The 24,779-nt window shown below is 51.9% G+C and overlaps 1 protein-coding gene across 1 annotated transcript; it reads right to left on the bottom strand.

The window, feature by feature from the left end:
- Window positions 1–1,485: 1,485 nt before the first annotated feature.
- COMP (cartilage oligomeric matrix protein) lies at window positions 1,486–20,576 on the bottom strand. Its single transcript, XM_058858884.1, has 19 exons — window positions 20,405–20,576; window positions 16,255–16,340; window positions 12,457–12,508; window positions 11,205–11,377; window positions 9,744–9,881; window positions 8,591–8,668; window positions 8,125–8,292; window positions 7,020–7,124; window positions 6,804–6,911; window positions 5,904–6,063; window positions 5,397–5,515; window positions 4,639–4,691; window positions 4,137–4,330; window positions 3,323–3,501; window positions 3,108–3,156; window positions 2,747–2,943; window positions 2,472–2,644; window positions 2,169–2,308; window positions 1,486–2,050 (listed from the first exon to the last, which is right to left on the bottom strand). Exons 1-19 carry the CDS (start codon window positions 20,502–20,504, stop codon window positions 2,004–2,006), a joined length of 2,319 nt encoding a protein of 772 aa, XP_058714867.1. The 5' UTR covers window positions 20,505–20,576; the 3' UTR covers window positions 1,486–2,003.
- Between the last annotated feature and the right edge of the window lie 4,203 nt (window positions 20,577–24,779).

Below are 24,779 nucleotides of genomic sequence, written 5' to 3' on the forward strand. Positions count from 1 at the left end.
AAAAAGGAGAAAATCCTGTGGAAAAAAGGGAGAAAAACTTGTGGAAAAAAAGGAGAAAATCCTGTGGAAAAAAGGGAGAGGATCCCGTGGAAAAAAGGGAGAAAAACTTGTGGAAAAAAGGGAGAGGATCCCACGGGAAAAAGGGAGAAAATCCTGTGGAAAAAAGGGAGAAAAACTTGTGGAAAAAAGGGAGAAAAACTTGTGGAAAAAGGGAGAGGATACCACGGAAAAAAGGGAGAATATCCCACAGAAAAAAGGGAGAAAAACCTGTGGAAAAAGGGAGAGGATACCACGGAAAAAAGGGAGAATATCCCACAGAAAAAAGGGAGAAAATCCCACAGAAAAAAGGGAGAAAATCCCACAGAAAAAAGGGAGAGGATCCCAAATGCAGCTGGGCCGTGTGGGAATCGCTCCTGGGAATGAAGAGCAGGGAGTTGAGTTTGAATCCCAGAATTCCAGCTCTGGAATCCTGGAATGGCCCCAGTGGGACCCACAGGGATCCTCATCACAGAACACCCTGAGGATCCCAGATCCTGGAATTGTTGGGGTGGGAAGAGCCCTCTGGATATCCCAGAGCCCACCCAGGGCAGGGACAGGGACACAGGAGCGTGTCCAGGTGGGTTTGGGATGTTCCAGGTGGGTTTGGGATGTTCCAGGTGGGTTTGGGATGTTCCAGGTGGCTCTGGGATGTTCCAGGTGGGTTTGGGATGGCCCCAGGTGGGTTTGGGATGTTCCAGGTGGGTTTGGGATGTTCCAGGTGGCTTTGGGATGTTCCAGGAGGGTTTGGGGTGTTCCAGGTGGGTTTGGGGTGTTCCAGGTGGGTTTGGGATGTTCCAGGTGGGTTTGGGGTGTTCCAGGTGGGTTTGGGATGTTCCAGGTGGGTTTGGGATGTTCCAGGTGGGTTTGGGATGTTCCAGGTGGGTTTGGGATGTTCCAGGTGGCTTTGGGATGGCCCCAGGTGGGTTTGGGATGTTCCAGGTGGGTTTGGGATGGCCCCAGGTGGGTTTGGGATGGCCCCAGGTGGGTTTGGGATGGCTCCAGGTGGCTTTGGGATGTCCCCAGGTGGGTTTGGGATGGCCCCAGGTGGGTTTGGGATGTTCCAGGTGGGTTTGGGGTGTTCCAGGTGGGTTTGGGATGGCCCCAGGTGGCTCTGGGGTGTTCCAGGTGGGTTTGGGATGTTCCAGGTGGCTCTGGGGTGTTCCAGGTGGGTTTGGGATGTTCCAGGTGGCTTTGGGATGGCCCCAGGTGGGTTTGGGATGGCCCCAGGTGGGTTTGGGATGGCCCCAGGTGGGTTTGGGATGTTCCAGCAGGAACCAGGCAGGCAGGGCTAAGGACAGGGAGGTTCTTGAGGAAAAGGTGTCTCCCTGCCTTGGCATTTCCAGGAAAATTCCCAATCCAGCCCCACTGAGCTCAGCCTGGAGGGTTCCTCCCTTCCACATCTGCAGGGAAAAAGCTTCAGGAGAGTGGAGAGAACGCATTCGTGACCAAGGAGAAATCTAGAATTTATTATCCAGCATTCCAAGTGTTCATTCTCCAACATTCCAGAGCAAAGATTCTCTCCTTAAAGTGCTTTTTTCACGTATGAAAATGGGCAGCTCGGACCGAGGCTGCTCCGCGCGTCCTTCTCAGACTCGTGCTGGGTTTGCTTTGCAGCAGGTCTCGAAAAGGAAAACATTCACACTCGGGAGCCTGGGAGCAGGGAGAAGATTCCTGGGAATCATCCACGCCAAACCTCCCCCAAGCATCGCAGCTGCCGCAGGGAGCTCCCAGAGCCGGGGCTTGCAGCAGCTCAGGCTTCTGGTCACACTCCCTGTCTCCACCTCTGCCCTTCCCAGAGGATTTGTGTAACATTTTCAGGGATTTGCTGTTGGGGAAGGGGAGCTGGAGGCGGTGAGGGCGCGCTGGGAGGTGCTGACAGCTCTTGGGGCAGGATTCCAGAGCGGGAGCGGGGCGGCCGAGCACGGCGTGGGAAGCAGGACGGGCTGCGGGGACGTTCCGTGGGATTAGTCCTGCTGGACCCGGAACGTCTCGTAGTCCTCTGGGATGGTGTCTGAGGATTGGAGCGAGGAGAGATCAGGGGCAGGAACAGCAGGGAAATTTTGCTGCCCCTTTCCTGTGCAGGTGTCCACGTGGAGGGGTGGAAAAGGGAGGAGAATTCCAGATCTCACCGTTGCAGCGGTAGCGCAGGTTGGACCAGATGATGTTCTCCTGGGAGAAGCAGAAGACCCCGAGGCGTCCCCCTCTCATGGTGGTGTCCAGGACAACTCCAGTGTCTGCCACCACCTCGGGACCTTCGTAGAACCGAGCCCTGCAGGGGAACACGGCCGGGAGTGACGGAGCTCCCCGGGCCCAGGGACGCGCTCCCAGGGGAGGCTGGGGCAGCCTGGGACGGGGGGATTGTCCCTTCCAAAACCATTCTGGGATTCCTGAGGCTGAGTTTCTGCTGGGAATGGTCCTGCCCTGAGCCTCACCTGATGTAGCCGACCTGGGGCCGGTGCTGCAGGAACCAGCGATAGGAGGTCTTGTCCTTCCAGCCCGAATTCCGGGGATCTTTCCAGAGCAGCTTCACCTGGTCCATGGTGTCCCCCGTGTGCCACAGGGAATTCCGGAGGTACTCCCCAGGGCCTGTCTTGGATTTCACTGCCTGGGACAGAGGAGAGGCTGCTCAACGTGTGCAGGAAGGATTCAACACGGCTGCTCAGCCCAGCCAAAATTCCCGGGAATTCCTTTCCCAGGGCTCCTTTACCTTCAGCTGAATCCCCGGCTCCGCCACTGCCCGGAAGGGATTTGCCTGCCAGTAGGTTTGTTCCATCTGCTTCCACATCACCACGTAGAAGCTGGAGCTGTCCTGGTAGCCGAAGATGAAGCCGGCGTAGTCGTCGTCCGTGGCCGTGTTGACGTGGAAGGTGCCCTCGAAGTCCACCCCGTTGAAGGCCGTGTACCCTGCCAGGGCAGAGACAGAGAATCCTGTCTGGATTCTGCATCCCAGCAGGAAACAGAGCTGGGAAAGGGCTGGGGAGGAGGATTCTGCCCAGGGGAATGGTGGATGGAGGAATGAAAGGTGCAGGGAGGGATGATTTCCCCAAGGGAAAAGGGAAATTCCTCACCTACAGCCAGGCCGGGGTCGCTGTTCATGGTCTGGACAATCTCCATGCCCTGGGAAAGAGGAATTGTGACTCCTCAGTGCAATCCCAGAGACACCAAATTCCCTCTTGTGCTGCCCCTGGGCTGTGACTGGGATTTGGGAGCTGCAGAACCACAGAGGCTGCAGAGCCCTTCAGGAAAAACCCTCCAGGATCTCTGGAGCTGGAGCTGTCCCCACCTGGTTGAGGACGATCCAGTTGGGGTCGATCTGGGCGTCCCCCTCGGGGTCCAGCACCACGGTCTGGAAGGCCCTGAAGTCGGTGAGCGTCACCTCGGCGTTCTCGGGGCAGACGTCGATCCTGTCGATCACCATGTCCCTGTCGAAGTCATCCTCACACAGGTTCCCAACGCCGTCCCCTGAGGAGGAGGAGGAGGAGGAGGAGGAGGAGGAAGGAGCCTGGAGCAGCAGCTCCTGCCCTGGGTTTGCTCAGCCTCGGGCACCAAGGGACAGGGACACCCCCAGGAGCTGCAGAGAAACCTGGAGGCTTCTGCTGCTGCCAGAGAAACCCCTCAAAGCCCAGAGACCTCTGGGAGAGAGAACCTGACCCCAAACAGGATCCCAAACCTGACCCCAAACAGGATCCCATAAAGGATCCCAAACCTGACCCCAAACCTGACCCCAAACCTGATCCCAAACATGACCCCAAACTTGATCCCATACAGGATCCCAAACCTGACCCCAAACAGGATCCCAAACCTGACCCCAAACAAGATCCCAAACAGGATCCCGTACAGGATCCCAAACCTGACCCCAAAGCTGACCCCAAACCTGACCCCAACCTGACCCCAAAGCTGACCCCAAAGCTGACCCCAAAGCTGACCCCAAACCTGACCCCAAATCTGACCCCAGAGCTGACCCCAAGCCGCCCCCAGCCCGATCCCGCTCTGGCTCTGTGGACACCTGCAGGTCCCAGGTGTCACTGGCTGGAGTCAGCCCCAGGTTCCTGCGGGTTCCAGCGCTCCCGGGAGCCCCGGGGGGATCCATCCCTCACCATCCGAGTCCTCCTGCCCGGGGTTCGGGACCAGCCTGCAGTTATCGGGGCCCGGGGGCCTGAAGTCCGGAATTCCATCATCATCATCATCCTCATCGCACTCATCTCCCAGCCCGTCCCCGTCCGTGTCCACCTGCGAGCTGTTGGGCACCGTGGGGCAGTTGTCCCGGGAGTCCTGGTGCCCGTCCCCGTCGCTGGGGACAAGGGAAGGGCCAGGTCAGCCAGGGCCACCAGCTCGGGGATCCCCCCCGGGGCTGGGACCCTGGGCTGGAGCGGCGGGATTGGGAATTCCGGCCTTAAAGGGATGTGGCTCGGGGGTGTTCCCGCTGGGATCGGCGCCGGGATCGCTCCAGGGGGCGCTTTTGGTGAAGTCTGGAGGAAATTCCACCTCTAAAGCTCTGTTTTTATAGGGGAAGGCCAAGCCGGGTTCTCGCAGCCCTTCGGTCCCTTTGACCCCGGGGTTTTGTGCCAAGAAACCGAAATTTTCATTTCTGCAGCTCACCTGTCCTGGTTGGTGTCACAGGCATCCCCCACCAGATCGTGGTCAGTGTCTTTCTAGAAAAATAAAGGAAGAAAAATTGAAATTTTCCAGAGGAAAAGGCAAGAAAAAGAACAGAGAGGTGCCAGCAGCAGGGGAGTCCTGAGGGAGCTTTTGGGGGGATTCTGAGAATTCCAGCAGTGGGAGGAAGGGAGAGCCCAGAGTGCCAAACTTTGTCCCTGGCTGATGTTTGCTCCAGAGGGAATTTCCTTCTGTGCCACAGGGGGTGGCAGCTGGAATTGTCACCTGGGCAGGGCCTGGGTGCTGTGGGGTGACAGGAGGGGCCCTGCAGGACCCAGAATTGTCACCGGGTGTTTTTGGGGTGACAGGAGGGGCCCTGCAGGACCCAGAATTGTCACCAGATGTTTTTGGGGTGACAGGAGGGGCCCTGCAGGACCCAGAATTGTCACCAGGCACTGGAGGGTGACAAGAGGGGCCCTGCAGGACCCAGAATTGTCACCAGGAGCTGTTGGGGTGACAGGAGGGGCCCTGCAGGACCCAGAATTGTCACCGGGTGTTTTTGGGGTGGCAGGAGGGGCCCTGCAGGACCCAGAATTGTCACCAGGTGGTTTTGGGGTGACAGGAGGGGCCCTGCAGGACCCAGAATTGTCACCAGGTGTTTTTGGGGTGACAAGAGGGGCCCTGCAGGACCCAGAATTGTCACCAGGTGGTTTTGGGGTGACAGGAGGGGCCCTGCAGGACCCACACCGGGGGTTCTGTACCTGGTCAGGGTTGCTGAGCGTGGGGCAGCTGTCACAGGCGTCCCCCACGCCGTCCCCGTCCCCGTCCCTCTGGTCAGGGTTGGGCACTCTCTTGCAGTTGTCCATGGGGTTTTTGATCCCTGGAAAACAGGGGACAGTGGATCCACAGGAATCCAGGGGGGTGAATTCATGGATAAAACAAGGATTTCGGGATTTGGGGGCGGCGTTTGTTGGGATTCCCGGCTGCTGGGAGCGGTTTTTGTGCTCAGCTCAGTCCCCAAAGCCAGCCAGGTCCCCCCAGCCCAGGGGACAGCCCTGACACCCCCAGCCTCCAGCCAGGAGCTGCAGCCACCTGCGATATCCCCAAATTTCTCCCTTAAAACGCAGCACGGGGCAGCGAGGGACAATAAAACCCACAACAAATCCAAGCTCTGAGCAGCTCCGGGGCAGGGGACGCGGGGACAGCCGGGTTCGCCAGCCGGGAACGGGCTGATCCCAGCGGGAATCCGGGATGTGCCCGGCTCTCACCGTCCCCGTCCATGTCATCGTCGCACTCGTCCCCTTTGCCGTCGCCGTCGATGTCCCTCTGGTCGTTGTTCTTCACCTGCCGGCAGTTGTCACACGCGTCCCCGAAGTTGTCCCTGTCGGCGTTGCGCTGGTCCGCGTTCCTCGTGTACACGCAATTGTCCTGCGGGAGGGGACGCGGCTGTCACCGGCCACGGACCCCAAATCCCCCCGGGCTCCTCCAGAGCCCGCAGATTCCTCGGCCGCGTCCCGGAGCCTCGGGGCGCCCGGAGGAGCCACAGCGGGAGATTGGGATGCACACCGGGACCTCGGAATTCCCAGTGGCACCTCAGAATCCACACCGGGAGCTTGGAATGCACTCCAGGATCTTGGAATGCACTCCGGGATCTTGGAATCCACACCGGGATCTTGGAATTCCCAGTGGGACCTTGGAATCCACATCGGGATCTTGGAATGCACACCGGGAGCTTGGAATTCCCAGTGGCACCTCAGAATCCACATCGGGATCTTGGAATGCACTCCAGGATCTTGGAATCCACACCGGGAGCTTGGAATTCCCAGTGGGACCTTGGAATCCACATCGGGAGCTTGGAATTCCCAGTGGCACCTTAGAATTCACACTATGACCACTAAATTACCAGAGACCTCTGAATTCCCACTGTGATCTCTGAATTCCCACTGGGATCTCTGAATTCCCACTGGGATCTCTGAATTCCCACTGGGACCCCTGAATTCCCACTGGGACCCCTGAATTCCCACTGGGATCTCTGAATTCCCTCTAGAACCTCTCAGTTCCCAGTGCGACCTTGGAATTCCCATTGGGACCCCCTGAACCCCTCCTGGGAGCCCCGAATGCCCCCCGAGGGTGCTGCAGGAGCCCGGGAAGGGCAGCAGGGCCCGAACCTCGGTGTTCGGGATCCCGTCTCCATCGGCATCATCATCGCAGGCGTCCCCGATGCCGTCCCTGTCCGCGTCCTCCTGGCCCGAGTTGGGGACGGTGACGCAGTTATCCTGCAGGAGAGGCACAGGGATGCGGGAACCTCCCCGCAGCGCCGAGACCCGCCGGGATTATCCCCGCAGGGATAACGGGAATGAGATTCCCGGCTTTCCCTTCCTCACCTTGCGGCATTTCTTGTCGGAGCAGCGCTGCTTCTCGTCGGGGACTCCGTCGATGTCCGTGTCCTTCCCGCACACGTAACCATTCCCTGCCCAGCCCACCAGGCACTGTAAGGGGACACACAGTCGGCCACGGCCCTCCCAAATCCAGGGATTTGCGAGAGAAACGGCGCCGAACGCTGCAAATCCAGGGATGTGAAAGCCCGCAGGGAAATAAAACCCTGGAGAAAAGTTCCTGGAATTTCAGCTGCTCGGATTTCCCCGCTGCTGCTGCGGGGAGCTGGGCTGAGGATGCCGAGGGGATTCTCCCTGCTCAGATCCAGGGAATGCCGTGCCCGGAGGATTTGCAGCGCTGCAGGGAAAAGCCAAGCCCCAAAAAGCGGGAGCAGCCCGGGGAGGAGCAGGGAGGGTTTGGGAAGGGCGATCTCCAGGAGAGGGCAGTGGCAGACCCGGGACAGCAGCGCGGGGTGAGGGAACGAGAGGAGGAGCGGCCCGACCCCAATCCCGGGAGTTTGGGATCAGACCCCGATCCTGGGGGAATCGGAGCTCACCCCAATTGTTGGGGGGGTTGGACCTGACCCAGATCCCGGGGCGGGGTCGGAGCGGGACCCGGACACAGGAGAGGGGACCCGAGCCCAGTCTCGGGAGATGGGACCCGGTCCCGGTGTCGCTCTGACAGGACCCGGTCCCGGTGTCACTCTGACAGGACCCGGTCTGTCCCGGTGTCACTCTGACAGGACCCGGTCTGTCCCGGTGTCACCCTGACAGGACCCGGTCTGTCCCGGTGTCACTAGAACAGGACCCGGTGGGTGCCGGTGTCACTAGAACAGGAGCCGGTGCCGGTGTCACTCTGACAGGACCCATTCGGTGCCGGTGTCACCCTGACAGGACCCGGTCTGTCCCGGTGTCACCCTGACAGGACCCGGTCTGTCCCGGTGTCACCCTGACAGGACCCGGTCTGTCCCGGTGTCACCCTGACAGGACCCGGTCGGTGCCGGTGTCACTAGAACAGGACCCGGTCTGTCCCGGTGTCACTAGAACAGGACCCGGTCAGTCCCGGTGTCACTAGAACAGGACCCGGTCTGTCCCGGTGTCCCCGGGGCCGCACCTGGCAGGACAGGGAGCCGTCCCTCTCCACGATGCACTCGGCTTTCTCGTGGCACGGGCTGATGTCGCCGTTGGGGCAGCGCCGTGTCCCCGCGGGGGGCTGGCTCCGGCAGCCGCTGCTCTGGTCCCCCACAAAGCCCGGCTTGCAGGGCCCGCATTTGTAGGATCCCTGCGGGGAGAACGGGGAGCAGCTCCGGGAATTCCATCCCAGCCCCTCCTCACCCTCCCAGGGAACAATTCCTGCCCAAGATCCCGTCCAGCCCTGCCCTGTGGCACTGGAACCATTCCCTGGCTCCTGTCCCTCCATCCCTTGTCCCTCTCCAGCTCTCCTGGAGCCCCTCAGGCCCTGAAGGGGCTCTGAGCTCTCCTGGATCCTCCTCCTCTCCAGGTGAGCCCCCCCAGCTCTCCCAGCCCGGCTCCAGAGGGGCTCCAGCCCTTGGGTCCTCTCCGTATCCCCGAGGATTTACCCGGGTGTTGATGCAGATGGAGTTTGGGACACAGTTGGTGGCAGCTCCAGTCTCACACTCGTTGATGTCGGTGCACACCTGCCCAGGGAGACCAGGACACACCTTTACCTTCCCTCAAATCCCAAATCCCGGGATGTCAGCGGGGCCAGGAGCAGAAGCAGAGCCCTGGCACCCCTCACTAGCCCAGGGCTAGGAAAGCTTCAGGCAGATCCCAGCAGGATTCCAGCCTGGGAACAGAGCCCCGAGCTGAGCCTCTGGAATATCCTCGCTCTGGAAGGGTGATTCCATGGATTTGGAAGCTCAGTGGCTGCATGCCATGAGCGGCCCCAAATTCCCAGAGCCACGTGTGGGACAATTATCCCTAAAAACCCCAATCAGCTGTTGGGATTTTTAATCTGCCTGGAGCTGTCAGAGACGCTGGGAGGGGGTGGCAGCAGCTGCGTGGACTCTGCAGGGAGGATTCCTGCTCCCATTCCCACTCCCACTCCCATCCCACTCCCATCCCATTCCCACTCCCATTCTCATCCCCATTCCCACTCCCATTCCCATTCCATTCCCACTCCCATTCCCACTCCCATTCCCACTCCCATTCCCACTCCCACTCCCATTCCCATCCCCATCCCCATTCCCATCCCATTCCCACTCCCATTCCCATCCCCATCCCCATCCCCATCCCCATTCCCATATTCCCATCCCCATTCCCATATTCCCATTCCCACTCCCATTCCCATTCCCACTCCCATTCCCACTCCCATTCCCATTCCCACTCCCATTCCCATTCCCACTCCCATTCCCATTCCCACTCCCATTCCCATTCCCATTCCCATTCCCAGAGGGGTTGGATGCTCTGTCCAGCCCCAGTTTGGCACAGGGGAGGTGGCTCTGGAGCTCAGGACATCCTGGGCTCTCTCCTCTCCCTGGAATCCCGGAATCCCAAAATGATTTGGGCTGGGAGGAGCTTCCCACCCTCCCATTCCCACCCTCATGGACCCCTCCCACCACCCCAGGCTGCTCCAAGCTGCCCTGGGACCCTCCCAGGGCTGGGAATTCCCTCCCAATCCAGACCCCATCTCCCATCTCCTCCCTTCGCAGACCTTGGAGCCGCGGAGGGGAGACAATTCCCAGCTCCAGAACATTCCAGGCTCTCTCTCACCTGCTTGTTGGCCCTGGCGAAGGCCAAGCCCAGCCCTTCCAGCGGCTCCCCGGTGAAGCCGGGCGGGCAGGGATCGCAGCGGAAGCCGGGGTTGGTGTTGATGCACTGCACTTTTGGGAAGCAGGGGTTGGCGTTGCACTGAAACGAGACAGGAGCTGCCCAGGGCTGCGCCCAGAGCTCGCATTTTGTGTTTGAAGGAAAATAAAACTGCACTGGAGTCCCTCGGGGAACTCCCAAAGCTGTTCCAGCCGTAAAACAACGGCACTCTGAGCTCTGGCTCTCCTCAGGTGACACCAGAGCACAGCAGGGAGCTGCTCTTGATTCACCTTTTCCTTCCTGGAATCCTCCGAGTGCAGGGAACCGGACAATTCCACACCCTCCCTTTCCCAAACCTCTCCCAATGCTTTGCTTCCCCCAACACTTGGTTATTTTCCCTGGATTTTGATGCAGCACAGGAACACAGAGGATCCCATATTTTGGCCTGACAATCCCAAAATCTCCAGCAGGTTTTGAAATTGAACTGAGGCTCTGTAAGAGTGGGATGGGCACGGTTTGGGAAGCACAGAACTCAGGAGCCCTCCAAAAAAAAAAAAATCCATGGATGAGCAGAGCTTTGCACACACACAGAGTTTAAAATCGGTGGAAAGCCACATTTCCTTAAAAAAAAAGGATTTCCTAAGAAAATGACACAGCAAGGTTTGATTTAGGGGCAGAAACAAAGCCCTGCGGTTAAGATTTGCTGTTTCAGGAATTACTTGGGAATTGTTTGATCCCGTTCCACAGCTGATAAATCCTATCCCCAGCAGCTCCTCGGCACAGGAGAGCGCTCTCCTCTTCCAGACTCCCCTCCCTGTGCGCCGCAAACCTCGGGATTTATTTCCCTGGGAGAAACCCCGAGCGCACAGAGCCGAAACCTCCAGAGGGGCTGGGACGGAATTCCAGCACCCCCGGGAATTGCAGCGGCTCCGGGGGCAGCATTGCAGCGGGGGCTGCAGGATGAAGGGCTGCAGGGCTGCAGGATTCAGGGCTGCAGGATTCAGGGTTGCAGGATTCAGGGGTGCAGGATGCAGGGGTGCAGGATGCAGGGATGCAGGATTCAGGGGTGCAGGATGCAGGATTCAGGGGTGCAGAATTCACGGCTGCAGGGCTGCAGGGCTGCAGGATTCAGGGATGCAGGGCTGCAGGGCTGCAGGATTCAGGGTGCAGGGATACAGGATTCAGGGATGCAGGATTCAGGGATTCAAGGATGCAGGGATACAGGGATGCAGGGCTGAAGGGCTGCAGGATTCAGGGATGCAGGGTTGCAGGATGCAGGGATGCAGGGTTGCAGGATGCAGGGATTCTGGGATGCAGGGATTCCGGGATTCCGGGCTGCAGGATGCAGGGCTGCAGGGTGCAGGATTCAGGGCTGCAGGATTCACGGCTGCAGGGCTGCAGGCTGCAGGCTGCAGGTTTATTCACCTCGTTGATGTCGCTGCAGTGGGTGCCGTTCCCGGTGTAGCCGGCGGGGCAGGGCCCGCAGCGGAAGCCGCCGCCGCTCTCGGTGCACGGCACCCCCGGGAAGCAGGGGCTGGGGACACAGCGCTTGAACTGGGTCATGGTCACCACCGGACCCGTCACCTCCGGCCGCATCCCTGGGGACAGCGGGGACAGGAGCGGGGTGTGACAGAGACACCGGAACGTCCCGGGGTGTGCCAGTGTCACCATGGGGTGTGACAGAGACACAGGAACGTCCCGGGGTGTGCCAGTGTCACCATGGGGTGTGACAGAGACATCGGAACGTCCCGGGGTGTGCCAGTGTCACCACGGGGTGCGACAGAGACACAGGAACGTCCCGGGGTGTGCCAGAGTGTCCCAGAGCCACCACGGGGTGTGACAGAGACACCGGAACGTCCTGGGGTGTGCCAGAGTGTCCCAGAGCCACCATGGGGTGTGACAGAGACACCGGAATGTCCTGGGGTGTGCCAGTGTCACCACGGGGTGTGACACAGCCACAGGAACGTCCTGGGGTGTCCCAGAGCCACCACGGGATGTCCCAGAGCCACCACGGGATGTCCCAGAGCCACAGGAACGTCCTGGGGTGTCCCAAAGCCACCACGGGATGTCCCAGAGCCACCAGAACACCCTGGGGTGTCCCAGAGCCACCACAAGGTGTCCCGGAGTCACCATGGGATGTCCCAAAGCCACCACGGGCTGTCCCTTCACCCCCAGGGGGAGCAGCAAGGGCGGGGGGTGAGGGGATGGAAGGAGCCCCGGGGAGGGTTTGGGGATGAGGGCTCAGAGCTCAGACCCCCCCCGGCAGGGCTGGGCTGATCCCACCGGGATTAACGGGATTTTGGGAGGGAATTCCTGCCTGGGAGGGGATGGGGATGGAATTCCCAGATCCCAGAATCCCTGGAAGTGTCCCAGGCCACCCTGGTGTCCCTCCCATGGCAGGGGTGGCACTGGGTGAGCTTTAAGCTTCCTCCAACCCAAACCATTCCAGGATTCTGGAATTCGGGGGGGTTGCTGGAAGGAAAGAGAAGCTTTTGGAACCCCCCCAGCTCCCCTCGAGCCACGAGAACATTCTGGACACCAATCCCTGTGAGCTGTGGAGAAACAATCCCAGATATTGGGAATAGCCGGGAATAGCCGTGATTCCAGCTGTTCCCTTTGGATCACGGCTGGAATTGCCGGAGGGGCAGAGGAGCAGAGGACACAGCCCCGCACTCACCGCACGCATCGCACTCCATCACCGTGTTCTTCAGGAATGTGATCTCCTTGATCTGCGGGAAAACAACCGGGATGAGCCCGGGCCGGGATCGGGATTCCCGGGATTCCCGGGAGAATGGAACAGGGCCGGTATCCGCATCCCGGGATTCCCGGGAGAGCGGAACAGGGCTGGGATCTGCATCCCGGGATTCCGGGACATTAGAACAGGGCTGGGATCTGCATCCCGGGATGAGCCAGGGCCGGGATCGGGATTCCCGGGATGAGCCAGAGCCGGGATCCGCATCCCGGGATTCCCGGGAGAGCGGAACAGGGCCGGGATCTGCATCCCGGAATGAGCCAGGGCCGGGATCTGCATCCCGGGATTCCCAGAGAGCAGAACCGGGCCGGGATCCGGATCCAAGAATTCCCAGGGATAGCAGAACCAAGCCGGGATCTGCATCCCGGGATTCCCAGAGAGCAGAACCAAGCCGGGATCTGCATCCCGGGATTCCCGGGAGAGCAGAACAGGACCGGGATCCGGATCCAAGGATTCCCTGGACAGCAGAACCGGGCCGGGATCTGCATCCCGGGATTTCCAGAGAGCAGAACAGGGCTGGGATCTGCATCCCAGGATTTTCAGGGACAGCAGAACAGGGCCGGGATCTGCATCCCGGGATTCCCAGAGAGCAGAACCAAGCCGGGATCTGCATCCCGGAATTCCCGGGAGAGCAGAACCGGGCCGGGATCTGCATCCCGGGATTTCCAGGACAGCAGAACAGAGCTGGGATTTGCATCCCGGGATTTCCAGGACAGCAGAACAGAGCTGGGATTTGCATCCCAGGATTTCCAGGGACAGCAGAACCGGGCCGGGATCAGAACATCGTGGCTGGGACTGCTCAGCTCTCACCCAGCAGCTCCTGCCCCAAAATCTGGGGATTCCCTGGGAATTTGGGGGGATTTAATCCCTTGGGATTCATTCCCTGGGAATTTGGGGGGATTTCATCCCTTGGGATTCATTCCCTGGGAATTTGGGGGGTTTCATCCCTTGGGATTCATTCCCTGGGAATTTGGGGGGATTTAATCCCTTGGGATTCATTCCCTGGGAATTTGGGGGGGTTTCATCCCTTGGGATTCATTCCCTGGGAATTTGGGGGGATTTAATCCCTTGGGATTCATTCCCTGGGAATTTGGGGGGTTTTATCCCTTGGGATTCATTCCCTGGGATCTGGGAGCATTCATGAAATGAAATAAAATGAAATGAAATGAAATGAAATGAAATAAAATAAAATAAAATAAAATAAAATAAAATAAAATAAAATAAAATAAAATAAAATAAAATAAAATAAAATAAAATAAAATAAAATAAAATAAAATAAAATAGTGGCAAGAGGGGAAAGAACAAACAGGAAAATGTGCTGGAAGGGAGCACTGGAATGATCGCTGGAGGCTGCCAGGAGCCCTGGCTGCCCTGATTCCCAAAAAACACTGGCTTTTTATGCAGGGCCTGGAATGTGAGAGGAGCTCGGATGTTTTTGCAGGATTCCAGCTCCCTGCCTCTGGAATGGCTCCATTCCCACCGGGAACAGCAGCAGAATGAACCTTTCTGTCCCCCCAGAGAGAGAATCCAAATCCTGCTCAAAATTCTGCTCAAAATCCTGCTCAAAATCCTGATAAAATCCTGATCAAAATCCTGCTCAAAATCCTGATCATATCCTGATCAAAATCCTGATCAAAATTCTGATCAAAATCCTGATAAAATCCTGATCAAAATCCTGCTCAAAATCCTGCTCAAAATCCTGCTCAAAATCCTGATCAAAATCCTGCTCAAAATCCTGATCATATCCTGATCAAAATCCTGATCAAAATCCTGATCAAAATCCTGATCCAAATCCTGATCAAAATCCTGATCAAAATCCTGATCATATCCTGATCAAAATCCTGCTCAAAATCCTGATCAAAATCCTGATCCAAATCCTGATCAAAATCCTGATCAAAATCCTGATCAAAATCCTGCTCAAAATCCTGATCCAAATCCTGATCAAAATCCTGATCAAAATCCTGATCAAAATCCTGATCAAAATCCTGATCAAAATCCTGATAAAATCCTGATCAAAATCCTGATCAAAATCCTGCTCAAAATCCTGATCAAAATCCTGCTCAAAATCCTGATAAAATCCTGCTCAAAATCCTGCTCAAAATCCTGATAAAATCCTGATCAAAATCCTGATCAAAATCCTGATCAAAATCCTGATCAAAATCCTGATAAAATCCTGATCAAAATCCTGATCAAAATCGTGCTCAAAATCCTGATCCAAATCCTGATCAAAATCCTGATCAAAATCCTGCTCAAAATCCTGATCAAAATCCTGATCAAAATTCTGATCAAAATCCTGATAAAATCCTGATCAAAATCCTGCTCAAAATCCTGATCAAAATCCTGATAAAATCCTGATCAAAATCCTGATCAAAATCCTGCTCAAAATCCTGCTCAAAATCCTGATCAAAATCCTGCTCAAAATCCTGCTCAAAATCCTGATCAAAATCCTGATAAAATCCTGATCAAAATCCTGATCAAAATCCTGATCAAAATCCTGATCAAAATCCTGATCAAAATCCTGCTCAAAATCCTGCTCAAAATCCTGATCAAAATCCTGATCAAAATCCTGCTCAAAACAAGGGAAGAGCACCCAAGGAATCCCAAATTCCCAAAAAAATCCTTCTGGAGCCAGGGAAGCTCTCAGGGTTGAAGCAGCAGCAGGAAAAGGGAAGGCAGAGCTCGGTGGGAACACAAAAAAGGGCCGGGAGGGCTCCTCCAGCTCCCAAATTTGGCCTCTCCTCCGATTTCCTGAGCCCACAAAACCAAGGGAAAAGGGAATTTGTTCTCCCATCCTGCCACATCCCGATTTTAAAGCTTCACTCTCCGTGTTTGCTGGAAAATTCGGGAATTCAAAGGAATTTCCAGTGATTCCAACTCTAATTCCCAACTTGAGTTCTTCAGGTTGAGTTTTTCCCCTGGCTCAAAGGTTTTTATTTTACAATTTGAAGGATTTTTTCTCACCTTGAAGTTTATCCCAAGGTTTTTTTTTCCAGCTGGAATTTTTTCCCAACTCGAAGGGGTTTTTTTTTCATCCTGAAGTTTTTCCCAACTTGGGGATTTTTCCCAACTTTATTTCCCTTTACAAACCACCTCTGGATTCGCTTTTGCAGCGATGATCTGCTGCTGACTCAGGAATCAGAGAATTCCCAGAGCTCAGAAAATCGGGAATTAGACCCAGGAAGCAGCTCCTGAATTCCAGAGGGAGCAGAGAATTCCCAGAGCTCAGGAAATCGGGAATTAAACCCAGGAAGCAGCTCCTGAATTCCAGAGGGAGAATTCCCAGAGCTCAGAAAATCGGGAATTAGGGCCAGGAAGCAGCTCTGAAATCCAGAGGGAGCAGAGAATTCCCAGAGCTCAGAAAATCGGGAATTAAACCCAGGAAGCAGCTCCTGAATTCCAGAGGGAGCAGAGAATTCCCAGAGCTCAGAAAATCAGGAATTAGACCCAGGAAGCAGCTCCTGAATTCCAGAATGAGAATTCCCAGAGCTCAGAAAATCGGGAATTAAACCCAGGAAGCAGCTCCTGAATTCCAGAATGAGAATTCCCAGAGCTCAGAAAATTGGGAATTAAACCCAGGAAGCAGCTCCTGAATTCCAGAGGGAGCAGAGAATTCCCAGAGCTCGGGAAATCGGGAATTAAACCCAGGAAGCAGCTCCTGAATTCCAGAGGGAGCAGAGAATTCCCAGAGCTCAGGAAATCGGGAATTGGGAATTTTTCACCCACCTGCTGCTTCAGCAAATCCCGAACTTCCAGCAGCACCCGGTTGGTTTCCCGCATTTCTTGCAGCATTTCTGGCCCGACCTCTCCTCCTAAAAAAATCCAAAATCGTTGGAAAAAATCCCAAAAGATCCCAGGTTTGGAATAAATGAATATTCGGGATTCAGCCTCCACCCCAAGGAGATTTTTTTGGCTGGAATTTGGGATTTGCCGGGCAGGGAAGAGCTCCGGGCTGGAACAATCCCTGATCTTCACACTTGGGATGGGATTTGGTGCCAAAAGCAGCAAATCCCGGATTCCGGGCTGGGAAAATCCTGAGCTTTTCCCAAGTGTGGAAAAGGGGCCCGGCAGCTGCTGCCTCCTCTCACCTGTTCCCAAGGAATTCCCTGGATTCCTGCTGGAGGCGGGAGCTTTGCGGGTGGCGGCACTTTGGAGTGGCCGGCTGGGATCTTTGGGATACAAAGGACACGGGTGGAGAGGAAAATCGGGAATGCTGGAGGGATGGAGCAGCTCCAGGGGAAAATCGGGAATGCTGGAGGGATGGAGCAGCTCCAGGGAAAAAATCGGGAATGCTGGAGGAGCAGCTCCAGGAAAATCGGGAATGCTGGAGGAGCAGCTCCAGGAAAATCGGGAATGCTGGAGGGATGGAGCAGCTCCAGGGGAAAATCGGGAATGCTGGAGGAGCAGCCCCAGGAAAATCGGGAATGCTGGAGGAGCAGGAACGGCTCCAAGGGAAATCGGGAATGCTGGAGGGATGGAGCAGCCCCAGGAAAATCGGGAATGCTGGAGGGATGGAGCAGATCCAGGAAAATCGGGAATGCTGGAGGGGCAGTTCCAGGAAAATCGGGAATGCTGGAGGGATGGAGCAGCCCCAGGAAAATCGGGAATGCTGGAGGGGCAGTTCCAGGAAAATCGGGAATGCTGGAGGAGCAGCCCCAGGAAAATCGGGAATGCTGGAGGAGCAGGAACGGCTCCAAGGGAAATCGGGAATGCTGGAGGGATGGAGCAGCTCCAGGGAAAATCGGGAATGCTGGAGGGATGGAGCAGCCCCAGGAAAATCGGGAATGCTGGAAGGGCAGCTCCAAAGGAAAATCGGGAATGCTGGAGGGGCAGCTCCAGGAAAATCGGGAATGCTGGAGGAGCAGCCCCAGGAAAATCGGGAATGCTGGAGGGGCAGCCCCAGGAAAATCGGGAATGCTGGAGGGATGGAGCAGCTCCAGGGGAAAATCAGGAATGCTGGAGGGGTGGAGCAGCTCCAGGGGAAAATCGGGAATGCTGGAGGGGCAGCTCCAGGAAAATCGGGAATGCTGGAGGGATGGAGCAGCTCCAGGGGAAAATCAGGAATGCTGGAGGAGCAGGAACGGCTCCAGGGAAAATCGGGAACGCTGGAGGAGCAGCTCCAGGAAAATCGGGAATGCTGGAGGGATGGAGCAGCTCCAGGAAAATCGGGAATGCTGGAGGAGCAGCTCCAGGAAAATCGGGAATGCTGGAGGAGCAGCTCCAAAGGAAAATCGGGAATGCTGGAGGGATGGAGCAGCCCCAGGAAAATCGGGAATGCTGGAGGAGCAGGAACGGCTCCAGGGAAAATCGGGAATGCTGGAGGAGCAGCCCCAGGAAAATCGGGAATGCTGGAGGAGCAGCTCCAGGGAAAATCGGGAATGCTGGAGGAGCAGCTCCAGGAAAATCGGGAATGCTGGAGGAGCTGCTCCAAGGGAAAATCGGGAATGCTGGAGGAGCAGCTCCAGGAAAATCGGGATCCCGTTATTCCATGGGGATTTGGGGCCTTTGGGATGGGGTAAAAATCCGGGATCTCCCAAGGGAGGGAGGGCTGGAGCTCGTGGCTCTGGAATTCGGGGATTTTTTGGGATAATTTGGGAGTGAAAACGTTGCTGGACACGGAATTGAATCCAGGGATTCTCCCAAAATTCCAGCGTCCAATTCCCTGTTGGCCACGAGGATGCACAACCTCATTTCTCCGGTTTTATTCCAATAATTCCTCATTTTATTCCAATCATTCCTCATTTTATTCCTATGATTTCTCCATTTTCCCTCAAATTTCTCAATTTTTCCTATCATTCCTCATTTTATTCCAATGATTTCTCCATTTTCCCTCAAATTTGTCTATTTTTCCAATCATTCCTCATTTTATTCCAATGATTTCTCCATTTTCCCTCAAATTTCTCAATTTTTCCTATAATTCCTCATTTTATTCCAATGATTTCTCCATTTTCCTTGGAATTTCTCTATTTTTCCTATCATTCCTCAGGATTTCCCCCATAATTCCTCAATTTTTCCAAGAATTTCTCCATTTTCCCCAAAATTCCCTGAATTTTTTCCCACATTTTCTCTCTTTTTCCCCCCCGGATTTTCCCATCCTCCTCACCTCACAAAAAAACCAGGAATAAATCCCAAAAAAACCCTCTGTGTGTCCAGGAGGGAAAATCAGCTGGAATTTGGATTTAATAAAAATTCCTCATTTCCAGGAACCTCGTGGATTTTCCCCCCTCTCCCAAAAAAAATCAAAATTAAAAAAGGATTTGGGGAATATTTGTAATTTCTCCAGTAAATTTTGGATTGGGGATAATTTGGATTCCCATAAATCCACCTGGAGGTGAGAATTCCCCAAAAACAGAGTTTGGAGAAGAGGAATTTGGGAATTTATCCCTGAAAATCCAAGGATGTGCTGGGATATTTTTTTTGGGAATATTTGGGGGTTTTTTATTCACTTAAATCAGCTGGAAAATGCAAATTAATGCAAAAAAATCTCTGGGAATTCTTTACAAAACTCATCAGGAAATATTTAAAAATACGAAAAGATTTTAAAAAGCTTCATCCTTCAGGAGGAAAATGGGAAAATAAAAAAAAAATCAAATTTTATTGAGTTTTCCTATAAAATTCAATATTTCCAGGCTCCAGCTGGAATATCCTGGAATATCCTGGGATATCCTGGAATATCCTGGGATATCCTCACTCCTTGTCCCCTTCCAGCCCTCAGCATTTTCAGAGCAGCCTGAAAAACCTCTCAGAAATCAGAGTTGGGTCAGAATTAAATCAGAATTAAATCAGAATTAAATCAGAGTTAAATCAGAGTTAAATCAGAATTAAATCAGAGTTAAATAAGAATTAAATCAGAGTTAAATCAGAGTTAAATCAGAATTAAATCAGAATTAAATCAGAATTAAATCAGAGTTAAATCAGAGTTAAATCAGAATTAAATCAGAGTTAAATCAGAATTAAATCAGAGTTAAATCAGAGTTAAATAAGAATTAAATCAGAGTTAAATCAGCATTGTCAGCATTAAATAATCAGTTAAATCTGAGTTAAATAAGGGTTAAATCAGCATTGTCTCAGCATTAAATCAGAATGAAATCAGAGTTAAATCAGAGTTAAATGAGAGGTAAATCAAGAGTTAAATCAAGAGTTAACTCAGAATGAAATCAGAGTTAAATCAGAGTTAAACCAGCATTAACTCAGAATGGAATCAGAGTTTAATCAGTTAAATCAGAGTTAAATAAGAGTTAACTCAGAACTAAACCAGAGAACTCAGAATGAAATCGGGGTTAAATCAGAGTTAACTCAGAACAAAATCAGAGTTAAATCAGAACAAAATCAGAGTTAAATCAGAATGAAATCAGAGTTAAATCAGAGTTAAGACAGAGTTAAGACAGGGTTAAATCAGAGTTAACTCAGAATGAAATCTGAGTTAAATCAGAGTTAAACCAGCATTAAATCAGAGTTAAATCAGAGTTAAACCAGCATTAAACCAGAGTTAAATCAGAGTTGAATGAGCATTAAACCAGAGTTAAAAGAGCACTAAACCAGAGTTAAAAGAACATTAAATCAGAGTTAAATCAGAGTTAAAAGAAGATTAAACCAGAGTTAAAAGAGCATTAAACCAGAGTTAAAAGAGCATTAAACCAGAGTTAAAAGAACATTAAACCAGAGTTAAAAGAGCACTAAACCAGAGTTAAAGGAGCATTAAACCAGAGTTAAATCAGAGTTAAAAGAGCACTAAACCAGAGTTAAAAGAGCCCTAAACCAGAGTTAAACCAGAGTTAAAAGGGCATTAAACCAGAGTTAAAAGAGCCCTAAACCGGAGTTAAACCAGCACAAATCCAGTGTTAAACCCGAGCTAAAGCCGCCCTTTAGGCCTTACCGATCCTCCTCTGCTGCGCCGGGCAGAGGGGGCAGGAGAGGAGCAGCAGCAGCAGCAGCAGCGTTGGGCTCATGGTGAGCTCTGGATCCTCTCTCCCCATCCCTGCTCCGATATTTATGGAAAAAATTCCTTCCCCCGGCAGCTGGGCCAGGCCCGCGCGTCATTCCTGGCTGCTGCTGCAGCCGAGCCCTGCAAAATAAACAAAGAGAGAAACTCATCACTGCACCACATCAAATTCCCTTTTTATTTCCCTTTTTCTTGATTTTTTTCTCCTTTTTTTTTTGATTTTTTTTCTCCTTTTTTTTTGATTTTTTTCTCCTTTTTTTTTTGATTTTTTTCTCCTTTTTTTCCCCCATTTTTAAATTTTTTTCTCCTTTTTTTTTATTTTTTTCTCCCCCATTTTTTAATTTTTTTTCTCCTTTTTTAAAATTTTTTTCTCCCCCATTTTTTAATTTTTTTCTCCTTTTAAAAATTTTTTTCTCCCCCATTTTTTAATTTTTTCTCCTTTTTTTAAAATTTTTTTCTCCTTTCTTTTTTATTTTTTCTCCTTTTTTCCCCCCCATTTTTAAATTTTTTTCTCCTTTTTTTATTTTCCCAATAAATAAAAAAAAAATCCCAATAAATCCCAATCAATCCCAATCAATCCCAATAAGTTCCAATAAATCCCAATAAACGCAAATCAATCCAAAAAAATCCCAATAAATCCCAATAAATAAATAAAAAAAAATCCCCAAAAAATCCCAATAAATAAAAAAAAAAAAAAAATCCCAAAAAATCCCAATAAATCCCAATAAATCCCAATCAATCCAAATCAATCAAAAAAAAATCCCAAAAAATCCCAAAAAATCCCAATAAATCCCAGTCAATCCCAATCAATCCCAATAAATTCCAATAAATCCCAATAAACGCCAATCAATTCAAATAAGTCCCAATAAATCCCAATAAATAAATAAAAAAAAAATCCCCAAAAAATCCCCAAAAATCCCAATCAATCAAAAAAAAAATCCCAATAAATCCCAATAAATCCCAATCAATCCCAATAAATTCCAATAAATCCCCAAAAAATCCCAATGAATCCCAATGAATAAAAAAAAAATCCAAAAAAATCCAAAAAAATCCAAAAAAATCCCAAAAAATCCCAGAAAGTCCCAATCAATCCAAATAAATCCCAATCAATCCCAATAAAAATGATGCTTGGAAGCCCAACCTGACTTGAAGGAACCATCCTGGATCCCAAGGTTCTGGTCCCTGTCTTCCTCTTCTTCCTCTGCTGGTGGCCCAACTTTTCCATGGCTCAAATTCCATCACCAGGGAAGAAATCAGCTGGAAAAATCAAGGATAGAGTGAAAAAAAATTAAAGGTGAAGTTAAAAAATGAAGGCTAAAGTTGAAAAAAAATAAATGAAAAAGTTAAAAAAAAAATGTCAGGCTGAAGCTAAAAAAAAAAAATTAAGGATATTTTAATATAGGTTATTAAATTAAATAATAATTAAATATTTTAATTAAGGATAAATTGCACAATTTAATTCCAGGTTTGCCACTGATTAAAGGGAAATAAAAGCATTAAAGTGGCTTTAAAAAATGTCTTTAATGCTTTGATTTCCTGAGGAATTGGGAGTTGGAGACACAAAGCAGATGGGAGCAAGCTGGGACTCCTCAAAGCCCGGCCTTTCTGGATTATTCCATGGATTATTCCAGGGATGGGCCGGATTCCCACGGATTCCTGGATTTATTGTGGGATTCTGTTTGTTGGGATTGTGTTTTAGCAACGGATGGATCGGGGATTTGGACGGGATCAGGGAATTCTGGAATTTGGGGTTGTTTTGTCTGGGAGCAAAGGGAAGAAAAGTGGGATGAGAAGGAGGCTCCTGCCTCCAGCTCCAGCATTTTTTCCATGGAAATTTTGGGAATTTGCAGATGGCAGTGTGGAATTCCGATTTCCTCGTGGAAATGTGGAATTTATTTTAAATTTTCCCCCTTTTTCCCCCTTTTTCCCCCTTTTTTCCCCATTTTTGATTTTTTCTCCTTTCCCCCCCCTTTTTTTTAATTTTTTTTGCCTTTTCTTTGCCTTTTTTCCCCTTTTTTCCCCCATTTTTCCCCTTTTTTTTCCCTTTCCCCCCCCTTTTCCCCCTTTTTCCCCTTTTTTCCCCTCTTTTTCCCCCTTTTTCCCCTTTTTTCCCCTCTTTTTTCCCCCTCTTTTCCCCTTTTTTCCCCTTTTCTTATTTTTTCTCCTTTTCCCCCCTTTTTATAAATTTTCCCCTTTTTTTATTATTTTTTGCCTTTTTTTGGTGCTAATTAAGGCCAGAAAATTCCAGAATTCTTCTTGTGTTTGGTGTTGGTTTTGGTTTTTGTGGTTTTTGAGGGGGGGTTTGAGTCCAGAACTGCAGAAAAATCTCCTTTCCTTGTGGAATTTCTGATGGATTTGCTCCTGATGGATGAAGTGGTTCAGGTTATGGATCCCAGAATTCCAGAAGTGGTTCAGGTTATGGATCCCAGAATTCCAGAAGTGGCTCAGGTTATGGATCCCAGAATTCCAGAGGTGGTTCAGGTTATGGATCAGAATTCCAGAGGTGGTTCAGGATGGTTCAGGTTATGGATCAGAATTCCAGAAGTGGTTCAGGTTATGGATCCCAGAATTCCAGAAGTGGTTCAGGTTATGGATCCCAGAATTCCAGAAGTGGTTCAGGTTATGGATCACAGAATTCCAGAGGTGGTTCAGGTTATGGATCAGAATTCCAGAAGTGGTTCAGGATGGTTCAGGTTATGGATCACAGAATTCCAGAGGTGGTTCAGGATGGTTCAGATTATGGATCAGAATTCCAGAGGTGGTTCAGGTTATGGATCAGAATTCCAGAGGTGGTTCAGGTTATGGATCAGAATTCCAGAGGTGGTTCAGGATGGTTCAGGTTACGGATCAGAATTCCAGAAGTGGTTCAGGTTATGGATCAGAATTCCAGAGGTGGTTCAGGTTATGGATCAGAATTCCAGAGGTGGTTCAGGTTATGGATCCCAGAATTCCAGAAGTGGTTCAGGATGGTTCAGGTTATGGATCACAGAATTCCAGAGGTGGTTCAGGTTATGGATCACAGAATTCCAGAGGTGGTTCAGGTTATGGATCAGAATTCCAGAGGTGGTTCAGGATGGTTCAGGTTATGGATCCCAGAATTCCAGAGGTGGTTCAGGTTATGGATCAGAATTCCAGAAGTGGTTCAGGTTATGGATCACAGAATTCCAGAGGTGGTTCAGGTTATGGATCCCAGAATTCCAGAAGTGGTTCAGGATGGTTCAGGTTATGGATCACAGAATTCCAGAGGTGGTTCAGGTTATGGATCAGAATTCCAGAGGTGGTTCAGGATGGTTCAGGTTATGGATCAGAATTCCAGAAGTGGTTCAGGATGGTTCAGGTTATGGATCACAGAATTCCAGGCTGCTTTGGTTTGGAAGAGCCTTAAATCCCATCCAGTTCCACCCCTGGGACAGCTCCCACTGTCTCCAGCATTCCCAGGGATCCAGCTCCTCCGGGAATCCCATCCCAGCCCCTCCCAGGGAAGAATTCCTTCCCAATATCCCCTCCAAGCCCATCCTCTATAAATTCAAAGCCCATTTCTTGCAGGGTAAGGATAATTTGATATTTTCTCCTCTTGTTGAAGTTGTTTCCCTCCTGATGATCCCTGGAATTCCGTCTTTGTCCCGTGTCCTTCCCAACGTGGACCAGGGAAATCAGCTGCCCACACCACGTGTGATATCCCGGATTTTTGGGATGAAAGTACAAAAATCTGCTTTTTTTAGTGTCTTTCCCTAAAAGAGGAAGGTTTGAGGGAAGATTCCTCTCCTCCGGGAACAGATGGATCTGGAATTCCAGAGCTGGCGGAGCTTTGGCCCTTCCAGGCTCCTCTGAGGCTGCTGAGCCTTGGAGTGACTCAATTCCAGGGCTGGAGAGAGAATTCCTCTTCCTCAGGATGGGAATGGGGAGAGGAAAAGGCAGTCCTGGTCTGGAGGGAATGGGAATGTGGGGATGTGGGAATGTGGGAATGGGGGAATGTGGGAATGTGGGAATGTGGGAATGGGGGAATGTGGGAATGTGGGAATGTGGGAATGGGGGAATGTGGGAATGTGGGAATGGGGAAATGTGGGAATGGGGAAATAGGGGAATGTGGGAGTGTGGGGATGTGGGAATTTGGGAATGGGGGAGTGTGGGAATGTGGGAATTCTGGGAATGTGGGAATGTGGGAATGGGGGAATGTGGGAATGGGGGAATGCGGGAAGGTGGGAATAGTGGGAATGGGGAAATAGGGGAATTTAGGAATGGGGAAATAGGGGAATGTGGGAATGTGGGAATGGTGGGAATGCGGGAATAGTGGGAATAGTGGGAATGC

Source organism: Poecile atricapillus, chromosome 28 (assembly GCF_030490865.1).
Source record: "Poecile atricapillus isolate bPoeAtr1 chromosome 28, bPoeAtr1.hap1, whole genome shotgun sequence".
NCBI lineage: Eukaryota > Metazoa > Chordata > Aves > Passeriformes > Paridae > Poecile > Poecile atricapillus.